Raw genomic sequence first — 13,295 nt, 5'->3', positions numbered from 1 at the left:
GCAAACGTAATGTTTACAGAGCCGACGCCGGCCGAAGGTGACTTTATCGAGGCTGTAGCTCAAAGAACGGCCACAACCAGCCGAGGTAATTCGCGGCCGGAAACGCCAGAAATTGAACAGAAGCCGCTACCAGCTGCCACCACGCCGGACATTTTGCAATCGCCACAACTGCATACGTCCATATCTTCGGGCGCGCTGCTAGTTACCGCTTCAGTGATACCGCCACCACCGCCACCCATCGGTCCAATGGAAGAGGAAGAGCAGCTACGCTTTGAGGAAGAAATAGCAGCAGCACAAGAGACACAGGATGAACTCTCACCAACTACAGACGAGTATCAAGAGGGCTTACAATTCGATACCGATGGCAAGGAAGACTACGAATATGACATCATTGACACTGACAGCCAAGCCGGTTATATACCTCCAGCATCGACGCCGGCGCCATCCATGGCACCACTTGCCGAAATGGATATTGACACCGTAGACGATGAGCCATGCGAAGAAATGTGCTCTTTGCAGGAATTGGCGGAAATACCAACAACACCAACGCCAACTGTCAACATGTACGAAGTGTCGCCGACCATCATTGAGAGTGTAATTCCAATGGCCACTGAAGAGGTGAAAAAGCGACGAAAGAAGCGCAGTGCCGAAGGCAAAAAGATACTATCCGTGGATGAAAAGGAGCAAAAGGCGAGTACATCGGCCGGTGGAGCTACAGAAGTTGTCAGCGGAGCAAAGTCGGAGACTGACCGCAATGCGGTGTGCCCCTGGGAGGACGAGTAAGTGCAGTCGACGTGACATCTTTAGGGTGGATAATTAACCATTATTTCGCGATTTCATATTTCAGAAATGTTACAACCAGTGATGGTACTTTCGTGAAGACATACGCCACGCTCGGATATTTATGAATAAAGCAGAACCTTTTCAAGTCCGTGGTCAACAAAATACTGAAGAAAAAGAAAAATCAAAAGAAATGACAGTTTTGCAACGCAACCCAAAACACATACACAGAAACTTACACGTAATCGTTCATAGACAGCAAACATACACACTTCAGCGCTAGAATGAGCACTGATGGGATTGATCTCTCCTTTGAAGTGTTTTGTTTACGCAAAACACTGAACCCGTTACCATGATTTTGTTTTCGATTTACACAGTAGTAGAGTTGCTCTCAGCTTGTCGATTTATAGCACGCCCACAAATACACACGCGCCACATTCACTAAGCCGTCACTAAAGAATAGAATAAATAAATCTGCTATTAGAAATTAATAATAAGACATCTATACATGTACACCAATCACTTATACATTTACCATTCGCAGACACATACACACATATACTCTATTCAGTACTCCTCCAGAAGAAGAAGAAGAACTGATAATATGATGATAAGATGAATTGATTGCTTAAATGTTTAAGCTATATAAAGAGAATTGTCTATTGCTGAAATCACAATTATTTAAGTAGACCTCGAAGCCAACCAAGTGCAGAGAAGAGGAAATATAAAAATTATTAGGAATTTGCGTTACATAACTATTATTAGTATTTAGAAACTTAGCGATCGGTGATTCGTAAAATGAGATCACATATTGGATACTTCTATGCTATTGGCGCGGACCTTAAAAGTGATGTGCGGTGGTAGACAGTTATTGAATGCCACCACAACTAGTTTTTATAGACATTTAACAAATAATAATGCTAAAAAGTTCTAAGGAAACGAGGGAGCGAGATTTAGGTGGAAAAATTGAGTGCCACAGCCGAACAGCGTACGGAGCCGAAGTGTGATGAATTAACTTCAACAAAGAGAAATTTGAATGAGAAAAAATAGGTTATTTTGAAAGAAGAATTAGAAAGAGAGAGATGAAAAGCGAGTATAGGATTTGTCACTTTGGCACTTTGCTCCACACTCTCCCACTTTAGGTAAATGTGAAGGAAAACAGTGCGACAATAAGCAAAGTATAAGCAAAACACTACAAACTAACAACAGCAAATTTTAGTTATGAGCATAATAATTTCTTTACTTATTTATAATTTCTTTTATGTTTCCTTCAAATAATTATCAAAAACTTATTTACAGTATTATATACATACATATGTTAGGTAACCCATATAAAAAATACTTTTAAGAGAAATAATTTTTTTAATAAATGTAACTTTTGAATTCCTTTTATCATTTCCATTACTGATCAAAAGTTTGCTATTTAAACGAGAATATGAGGTCAGCTGACCAAAAATTTTCAATTTTTGCAATTCTCAATTTCCTGACTAGTACACAAATATTTTTGAAAACTTTTGTAAGAACGCACACCTTTTGTAAAATGATGCTTTACGCGCTCACACCCCGCCTACACATTTTTATGCACCTTCCGCATGCATGTGTGTGGGTGGGACAGCTCCAGCTGCAATATCTTTGCGTTCGTGCACACACAACTTTCGAGCCCCAAAATGTATGCAACGAAAGCGAGATACCAACAATGCGAGGCAACTGCGGCAACACGGTGGAAGTCCTCACAGGAGGCCCGTGCCTCTTTAGAACAGACTGGAGCCAAGGCAAATAAAACGGCATTTTACGAGACGACAACCGCTTGGAAAATCAACAGCTGTTAGGGTCATTGAATATACTATTATTAATAAATATGATAAATATATTGCATGCTGAATATGCTACTACGTTACTTAAAATGCACTAACTAAGCAAATGTATCGTTGTTCGATTGTTGAGAAAAATTATATATACACTACTATGTTATAAGCAATTGCCTGGAAGGGCTTAGTGTTCGTTGTTTATTCAAGTAAAATTGGCAAATTTGGTGTTGCATTTATTCACAATATTCACTAATCAATCCTTACTAGTTTTCGCTTGCAGCCGTTTACTTAAGTGTCTGACTTATAAAGAATGTTACGCAAAATAATATCAAATAAATAAAATAAAACGAAAAAAAAAACTATAAAAACGCAAAAAAAATATAAAAAAATATAAAATCTTTGAAAATTAGAAAAAAAAATTGTTGGTATATTCCTAGCATTTAGCATACATACATACATATATATTTCCAGTATAAAATTTAACAACTTAGATTGAAGGAGTTACTAACTGAATGTTGTGTGTTTAACTAAAATAAAATACAGAAAATAAATGCTTACAAGCATTCTTAGAAATAAGCTTTATTAGTTAACGATAGAGGCAAGTTTTAAAAATATTTGTGTACGAAAGGCGAAAACACTTCGTAGATACCAAAAAAATTTAAGAGCAACTCGCAAACTTTCAAATACCAAGAAAAAAAAATTTAGGTCAGCAATTTTAAAGAAATGTATAAAAAATGGCATTTATTAATTTGTTAAATTATGCAAACAAGTTGCCAAAAACTGTTGGGAGCTTTTCTAAGTTATTTAGTTTAATTTTCATTTAGCTTAAGTTGATCTGCTTCACGCATACGAATACAGTCAGTCACAAACATCCACACATCACACTCTGAAACTCACCTCAATCTCTCACGCACACTGAACTTCAGACTCTCAGAGCTACTACCGATTCTCAATCAAAAACGAGCTAAAGGAAATAAGTAACAATTGGTTGTTGGCTAGACAATTATCTCCCATTAAGCTCGCTCGAGTATCTATTTTATTTACAATTACAATGTACTTAACTATATAAAAAGCTAAACATAAAACAAATCAAAATTAGAAAAGAGTTGGCTGAATTTAAAGGTGATAACTTACTCACACACGTATAATGACAAAACGCAAATATAACTGAGAAAATTCCACAACAAAAAAATATTTATTAAGTAAGCAAGTTATAACTGAAAAAAAACTTAGAAAAATTAACCACAACAAAGTAAATGTTGAATATTTCTAAAAATACAGAAAATAATTGAAACCACCGTTCAAAACCACTCACCAAATGAAGCGAAGCGAGAAACCTAAAGCAAAAAAAAAAAACAACAATAAAATATACATATAAATAATAACTCAAGGGTAAAGTAAGCAAACAAGGTCACATGGACCCAGCAGAAAGGCAGAAGAGCAGAAATAGAATAAATTAGAAGAATTAGCAGTAGAAATAGGTATGAATGTAGGAAGTGTGGTTAGTTTAGATGCTCGTCAAGTCTCAACCCATTAAAATGCCAAATTATACATTTATGAAAAAAAACAAAAATGGAGATTTTGAAGAGGAGCAGAGTACGGAGCAAAAACAGAGCGGGAAATATGGATCTATATACTTTACTAAAATATAAGCTATATTAATTAATTGAAGGGGTAGACGAATAAACAATCTAACTAGTTGGAGAAAACATAAAAAAATTATAATTTTTGTTGTTCGAAATTTTTGAAACAGCTGAAGTGTAACGGTACAGTTAGCATACGCTACGTGATAAACAGAAAGATATGTGTAAATGCATATATGCCCGAGTGCTATGAAGAGAGATGGAAGAATGGAAAGAGATTAGTAAAGAAAGAGCCAAGGAGAGCCAAGCGAAGAAAATTCCTACGGTTAACTCCTTAGTTGACCTTGGGAACTCGGAGCAAAATTAAAAATATTTAAATGATATGTTTTCGTTAATTATAAGGATAAAGGTTACAACTAATATTTATGATAGAACTAGTAATTGTTGTTATTGCGTATAATTGATAATTAGCCTTACAAACATGGTTATAAATATATACATTATTATTAAAGGTGTGGCAAAGCCCATGTAGCATTTAAAGCATTAATACACAAAAAAAAACAAAGTGAAGGTGAACAAAATTGACAGCAGCGAATAATTGAGTACTAACCACCCTACACAATGCGAAGGAAATATATGCAGCAGAAACAGAGATTAAAACGAACAGAAATTGAAATACAAATAGAAACAGAAAATAAAACAGAATGCAGAAACTGAAACAGAAATTATAAGAGCAAAAGAAATTGAAGTAAAACTCAAAATCTAAAAGCCAAGAAAATCTCTTTTGCATTGTATTGGAACGTTTTTGCTTACATAAACACATACTATTTTAGCTTACCCACACATTTACACAAACAAATAATAATTTTTAAATCCTACAACTAAAAACTATCTATCTACCTATTAAGCCAAAATAATGAATTAGAATTACGTATCAAACTCAATAGCAGAAGGACACTAAAAGAGAAACTTTGTCTATTTCCTAAGTCAAATGCGAAAGCAAAAACAGCAAAAATATGACAAATAATGTACTCAATATTAAAAAAAAAATAAGAAACCTAAAGTTGAAAATTGATAAATACGGCCGCAAGCCAGTACTAATACGTATAACTTCATAGGTAAATCAGATGCATACCCACACAAGGACATATGCATGTACTTATATGTATGTGCTGTGTGTAAAAACAGAAAATTAGAAAAACTTGCAAAGTAAATGCTTTGAGTAACAAACCAGCAGTAGCGTAATTAACAAACTAATTTATATAGATTTAGATTAGTTGGATCACCATGAAACTAGCTCATATTTACACGAACAAGACGCACATATACATATACACACACAAACAATAAATGAGACAACTTGAATGGGTCAAAGCAAAACGTATTAACTTAGCGCTATGAAGAAAACACAAAACAGAACAAAAAATAACAATTGATTGATTAGAAAATATTAGTACTTAATTTATATAAATGTTGATTGATTGAAATAAGGCAAAATAAAGCATAAAAATATATAAAACTGCAGCAAAAATACGGAAAACCAAAAAATAAATGATTTAAAACAAAAAGCAAGAAGAAATTATTACAAATTATTATTATTATTAAATAAATTATTATGGTAAACAAATATATTGATTATATTGATGATATATACATACATACATATAATGTGACAAAGCATAATGATTGAAAGGAATAAATAAATTGAAGTACAATAAAGAATTTCAAATGAATATCAGTCGGCAACTCTTTCCTTACGGTCGGGCTATTCAAAAATTCTATATACCGAGCTTTTTGTAACTGGTTCATTGTGTAACTGTATTTAGCTGATTGAAGTTCAAAGGTTAATATTGAAAAGTTCAATTTTATGCTTGAAGGAAACTTTCAAAGCTGTTCGATTTGCAAATGGGACTACAAAAGCTTCCCTAAAGGCTGCCAAGCTTACCTGCATTAATGGTTATGGCATACAAGTATATTAGTGTAACTAACATAGCAACATTAAAGCTTAGTAAGTTTGTCATCTTTAATTTAGTAGGTGTATGTCCTTGCTATTAAGCTTAAAATACATGTCCCTCTACGTGTTTGCTATGGTTTAAAGATAAGATTATAATTAAGATGCTGATAAGGTGAACTACTAGTAATATATATAACGCTAATTTTTAAAATTTATTTGACCCAACTTTAATATTATATTCACCTCTGCCAAAAAATTATAATAAGTTTCCTTCGAATTCCCTAAAACAAATTAAGCGAGTCATACTTTTGTGCTTCGTTTCCGATTTGTCTCTTAACTTTAGATTGTTTTGGACACATATTCAGACAAAAAAACACTACTGACACTAAAGGCATCCTTTGTTTCAGAAAAACTAAAATTTTTTTGTATTAATTCTGTTCACTGATTTTTTATATTCATCGAAACAAGTTCTTGCAAAATCTGCTACATCGAAGAAGATTTCGCTAATAAATAGGCCTAGAGATATACCAACTCTCGAACTATTGGCATACAGCTCTCAAATAATATTGTGACTCTTCTCAGTATTCACTTATCTTGCAAAATTTCTCTCTTTTCGATAAACAGCTAATTAAGCCAATAAAATGTTATATATTGTAGATTCAAACATTTGGCTGTAAATTTAGATAATTATCTGCAGTGGCCACAGAAATATAGTGGAAATAATGCAATAGAGTATATGTAGCCATTTCTCTTTCGGCGTTGTTTTAATTTTTTAATTTGTTTTCAGTATAGCCAAGAGCTTGTTCCATGTAAGTTTATTTTAGTTAACTACATCACAACAGTTGGTGATATTGTGGCATAATGGTTTTCTGGATTTCTTCGCTCCAAAGACTTTCTGAAATACACGTTTCTTATTTTAAAGTATAATTCTGAATTTTAAGATAAAAGTTGCGTCTCTTAGTAGGCACTGAAAGCGAAAATGCAAATTTTGTATAAACATTTTGAAATAAATGGAAGTTTATAAATACACTCGTGGCCACGCAAACTGTACCACTATACTTTCTTAAAATTTTTTTCGGACTTTTTTGTTCTTTTGAGATTTTCTTCAATTTTGTTTATTTTTTATTTTTTAAGTAAGTATAAGTAAACTAAAATATATTCTCTAATTATAATTATAGTTTATATATTTTTACGTTTAATGAGTAAAACACAAATGAGCTTTTCTGTTCTTAACAAAAGCGGCCGATTATATTGTTTTTAAAGTGATACACCTACTAAACTTCGTGTTTCAATTAAAAAAAAAATAAAATAAAATATTAATTTCAAATATTGCGTAAATGAAATTAAATTAAAAAAATATAATTTTTTTTAACGCATGTTAGTTTCGTACATTTGTACCTCACTATCTTTCAATTTATTTATCTATAGCTGAATGTGTTTTGTTTTAAATTTTTAAAATTTTTGACATGTTATTAATGTCATTGTAAATAAAAAATTTCTATACCGCAAAAAGTACCGCTATAAAATGGAGTCAAATATGCACAATAATTAAAAATTTTGAGTGGTAAGGTTTGCGTGACCACGAGTGTATGTATTTATACTTTGCTCTATGAATCTCTTATGTACATATTATAATTTATATATATATTTTATATTATACACTCATAGCTTTGCAGTAGGCATATTAATCTCAAATCTTTTTCAAAGTGATAAAGTTGACCCTACTACTTTATTTAAAGATCTATTTTTGTTATACAAAAATTTGTTGCACCTTTGCACATAACGATTTTTATTTTCTAATTATAATTAAATATGTATTATTATTTCAGTAATATTGGACTTTTTATATCAATAAATATTATTATAATTAAATATTTAACCAATGTAAAAATAATTTATTATTTATTTTAATAATAATTAAAATTAAATAATTAATTAAAAATAGGAAGAACGTGTTTTGAGAGTTGGGAACTCTACTGAGGTTTCTCAACCTACACAATGAAGTGACAGTTCTCATGTATCATAAGTAAGTCTGAGGTAAGCATCGAATAAAACAGAGAGGCTTATGTCAAAAACATACTATGTTGTATCTCAATTAAATGCTTTTTATGAGCTTTTCCATAATAATTTCTCAGCAGACAATCTTTTATTAGATATGCCATAACAGGGTGAACTTATCAAACTATATTACCCTTCTTCAATTACCTTTAGATTTTAATGGAACCACTCTCTCCATACCACACTATAATTATCCAAATTATCCGAAAATGTATCCAGATGATTACGGATATGCTCTAACTCGATACTCATATTTCATTGCTACCAATAATGGCACAAAATATTAGAAATTAAAATATCGAAAATATGATCATATTCAATACATTCATGAACAGATTCATAATTTGAACATTTGAAACCATCCAGGGCAACAAAAAATATTGTATTTTGTAGAACTGTGTTATTTATGGTAGTTATCTAGAAATTTTGAAAAACTTTATCGAATCTCTATACACTTTGAATAAAAATAATAAATTGCATCGTTAAGGTTTTTATTATTTATTTATTTATTTTAATATGAACTGTAAATAAATTTACAGACATACTGGAAAAAAAAGAAAGGGCCTTCATCCCATTTGTATAGATACATATTAATTTACTTATATTTACATTTCAACTCTAAATTAATTTTAATAGTACAGAAGGTAGATGTTTTCTTATATTATCGTAATCTAGTGTTGCTATATGTAGCGGTATTCAAATCAACATTTTGCGATGTGTCGTTGTTGCAAAGTGGTGGTGATTCTTTTGAAAGTAGATATTCGTGCGTTAGTTCTGTATGGCGGAGTTTAAGTCTCATCAAAACACCAGAGTTTTGTCTTAAAATTCGATTTGCTGCCATGTTGTTGAGATAACTTATCCATAGTTTTATAATGAGCATTAATTTTGTTTTCATAATTTGAGACACGTTGTTTTTCAATGAAATTTGCGAGGTACTACCTTTTAATATCTTTTTCAGTTTAGTTAGGATGAGTGTGTGCGTCTTTTGCTAATTGATCGGCATTTTCATTACCACATTACATGTGCTGGCGTATATAAAATTTTTATGTTTTTGCCTCGTCTGAGAGTCTCTTTGACCCTATGTGTGAGAATTTCGCTAATATTTGCCGATTTTAAAGCGTTTATTGATGAGAGACTATCGGCTCATATTATTAGATTACGGCCTTTGGGTTTTAATTTTGCAGCTTCTTCAATTGCTGCAATTTCCGAGGTGCATTTCCCACTACCTCAGCATGTAGTTTCCTTAAAGCAAGTGGGTTCGTTCTATTTTTGGTAAACCAAACCATCCATCTTCTTATCCATTTTGAAGATTTCCGTGATTGTAGGATTAATTTTTAGGCACCTTTTCGAGTGAGCTGGAGCCTTAAAGTCTGTGTACAAGATGTTATCTGAGTTTTGTATGCAGTTATATATTTTATTCGCAGTTAATTTAAAAATGCGGTCTTCAATAGTAGGGAGTTTCAGTTCAAAGAGTATGCTTGCAATTGGAGTTGTTCGAAACGCGAGACTAATTATGCGCGCTGCCATGTGGTAATATTTTTTGATTTTCTGCAAACAGCGTTTGGATGTTTTGCCATATATCGGGTGATTTTTTAAGAGCTTGATAACTTTTTTTTAAAAAAAAACGCATAAAATTTGCAAAATCTCATCGGTTCTTTATTTGAAACGTTAGATTGGTTCATGACATTTACTTTTGAAGATAATTTCATTTAAATGTTGACCGCGGCTGCGTCTTAGGTGGTCCATTCGGAAAGTCCAATTTTGGGCAACTTTTTCGAGCATTTCGGCCGGAATAGCCCGAATTTCTTCGGAAATGTTGTCTTCCAAAGCTGGAATAGTTGCTGGCTTATTTCTGTAGACTTTAGACTTGACGTAGCCCCACAAAAATAGTCTAAAGGCGTTAAATCGCATGATCTTGGTGGCCAACTTACGGGTCCATTTCTTGAGATGAATTGTTCTCCGAAGTTTTCCTCAAAATGGCCATAGAATCGCGAGCTGTGTGGCATGTAGCGCCATCTTGTTGAAACCACATGTCAACCAAGTTCAGTTCTTCCATTTTTGGCAACAAAAAGTTTGTTAGCATCTTGGTTGACATGTGGTTTCAACAAGATGGCGCTACATGCCACACAGCTCGCGATTCTATGGCCATTTTGAGGGAAAACTTCGGAGAACAATTCATCTCAAGAAATGGACCCGTAAGTTGGCCACCAAGATCATGCGATTTAACGCCTTTAGACTATTTTTTGTGGGGCTACGTCAAGTCTAAAGTCTACAGAAATAAGCCAGCAACTATTCCAGCTTTGGAAGACAACATTTCCGAAGAAATTCGGCTATTCCGGCCGAAATGCTCGAAAAAGTTGCCCAAAATTGGACTTTCCGAATGGACCACCTAAGACGCAGCCGCGGTCAACATTTAAATGAAATTATCTTCAAAAAGTAAATGTCATGAACCAATCTAACGTTTCAAATAAAGAACCGATGAGATTTTGCAAATTTTATGCGTTTTTTTTTTAAAAAAAGTTATCAAGCTCTTAAAAAATCACCCGATATAATGAGGCCATAGTAGATTTTCACCAATATCAAGGCTTTCATGATATTTAATAGAGGCTGTGCACCACTTTCCATTCTGCATATGATTTTGAGTAGATTTATACGTTTTGAAAGGTCTTGACATAGGTCTGCAATTTAGTATTTCCAAGTCAGTTTTTGTTCGAAGGTTATTCGTAGGATTTTAAGATAGCGCACACTTTCTATTATATGATTTTGAAATATATGTTGCATATATGTATGTAGGTGCTTACACTTTTCAAAATTAACAGATGCACCCGATGTTAATGACCAATTTGTAGATAAAGTAGACAACTTTTCCAAATCATTAATGTAAGTGTTTGCATCATTCATTTTCGAAACAAAATAGAGATCATCTGCTTATAAATAGTGGGATGTGTTATCAACTTTTTCCATTAAAGCATTTATTTTTTCAAATGCGATTAGAAATAACGCCACCCTTAGGGGAGAACCCTGTGGTACTCCATTTTCTAATTTTTTTAAGTTTGATTTATTTCCGTTTGCGTTGACCATAAATGTTCTATTTGATAAAAAAGCTTTTGTATAGTTGTAGATTTTTGGACTAACTTTCCACTGATCAAGTTGATTGAGTATAGAGTGGACACCTATACGATCAAAAGCTTTTGTAAAATCAACACTTATAACAGAGCAGTGATTTCGAGTTTTGAGGTTTTTATTCTCAGTATATCTGAAATAATATGACCTTGAGTACATAACTACAATAGATACATGGTTTAATTTCTAAATTAACCTTTTAACACTCTACAACACTTTAGTTCGTAAATTGAAGGTAAAGCCATTATTTGAAACCTTAAAAGCATTGAAAAAGCTTCTTAAATTTACCTGTATTCTTTATTTTTTGTTTCGGTTTTACGAATTGAACTAGTAAATACAACAACAAAAAATGTTTTTTATCAACAATCATTCGGCCCAGCAAACAATTCTATGGCTTAAAAATGCCGATCGTTGCAGGAATGTATCGCAGCACTTTGTGCATCTAAGCGTACATGAGAGCTCTGAATGCCGTATTCAGCAGAATAAAAATGAAATCATAATACAAAATAGAACAGTTATGCAGGAAATGTTTGCCCTAAACTGCTGGTTGATTCGGCTTTAGACTACACTTTTGTGATGGAAAAATCACAGAGAAGCAAACAACAGCCACCGTTTCCTAGTGAAACGCGCGGGTCAGCAAAATCAGCAGGTGCACAAATTCCATTAAAAGCATTGTCCCATGCACGTATTCCATCGAGAGTACAAAAGGCGAGCTCACATGCTGGAAAAGCCGAAACAAGAAAAAATATAATTTTGATTGCAAAAATATAAGCGGCAGCTTTGGTGTGCTTTCCGGCGCTGTCAGCAGCATTGATGATTGATTTTGTTTTTGGCGAAATCATGCATTTTATCTGTTTGGGAGAAAATATTTTTATGAACATGAGCAACAAAGCAACAAAGCACTCACACATACCCGTATATAAGGTACATTCTAATTTCATATTATTATTGATTGCAACTAAACTACAACGAATGTCACCATAAAAATGTCACTGCAACTGTAATGAATGCCACCATATATGCCATGTAAGGACGAGCTGCTCTCTGCTCGTCCTTGCCACAATCCGCCAGTGATTTCATTTCTACAGCAACTCATTTAATGATCGTCACCGAAACACAACCAGCATTGATGAATTTGTCATTTCCAGCATATGAGGAGAGGTAGAAGAACAAACCGTTAAGCGGATGAACCTGCATAAATCAAAACAAAGCAAAAATTATATGCATATGCAAAAGCCACAACTATCATTTCCTCACAAAATGACAAATTATTTAATTTTTAATTTTTTATTTCTTTCTCTTCTAACCCTTCACCGCAGTTAAGTAAATGCATAAAAATACCAGAAATGCAGCTCAGGCAATACAAGGCAGCGAGTATTGCCTGAGCTGTATTTCTTTGATGGAGAGTTCCCTAAACTTTGAATGTAGGAAAATGGGAAATATTTGAAATTATAAATGGAATTGGCTTTTGATTCTCTGAAGCTGAAGTTCTACTTCCATTCCATGTGAATGCAAATACTCATACTCTACTCTGGAACTGCCCTTTTGCACAACTCAGAACTTTGTGTAAAAACCAAGATGGGAGCTTTTCATATTTTTCCAGTATTTCCGCGTTGTCGCTTCATTTGTAACATTCCACTTGATATGTGTCTTGTTTAGATATGGCAAGTTACAAGCGGCTTGCGAAGCAAAATTATGAATTGACCTATGAATGTTGAGAGTAACGGTATGTGTGTTCTAACTTTGTAGGGCTATATATCCCGACTACATGTGGCTATATAAATTTGCATTGGAGAGTGCGTAGCTTCAGTTGCAGCTTTATTAAGAAAATTATCCATTCAGGGTGGTGCGAATAGGTCAAAAGAGTTGGTTTTGTGTTGCAAGAATTCGTTTCTTTAAAAACAAGCTATATATATTTCTATATACACTAATAAGTGAATTTTAGTAAAGTACTATGTTTAGTGAAAAAATAAAATATCGATATAAATT

The 13,295-nt window shown here is 33.1% G+C and overlaps 1 protein-coding gene across 6 annotated transcripts in view; it reads left to right on the top strand.

Annotated features, from left to right (window-relative positions):
- LOC120775105 overlaps window positions 1–952 on the top strand; it is a 39,637-nt gene extending 38,685 nt beyond the window's left edge. For all 6 annotated transcript variants that reach the window (XM_040105118.1, XM_040105119.1, XM_040105117.1 and 3 more), the window contains 2 exons: window positions 20–779; window positions 848–952. In XM_040105118.1, coding sequence (XP_039961052.1) covers window positions 20–779; window positions 848–908 — 821 coding nt within the window. In that variant the 3' untranslated portion in view covers window positions 909–952. The remainder of the gene's footprint in view (window positions 1–19; window positions 780–847) is intronic.
- The last annotated feature ends 12,343 nt before the right edge of the window (window positions 953–13,295 follow it).

The sequence above is a fragment of the Bactrocera tryoni genome, chromosome 4, assembly GCF_016617805.1.
Source record: "Bactrocera tryoni isolate S06 chromosome 4, CSIRO_BtryS06_freeze2, whole genome shotgun sequence".
Taxonomy (NCBI): domain Eukaryota; kingdom Metazoa; phylum Arthropoda; class Insecta; order Diptera; family Tephritidae; genus Bactrocera; species Bactrocera tryoni.
The sequence above is the reverse complement of the archived record's forward strand: the minus strand, read 5'-3'. Positions and strand labels throughout refer to the sequence as shown.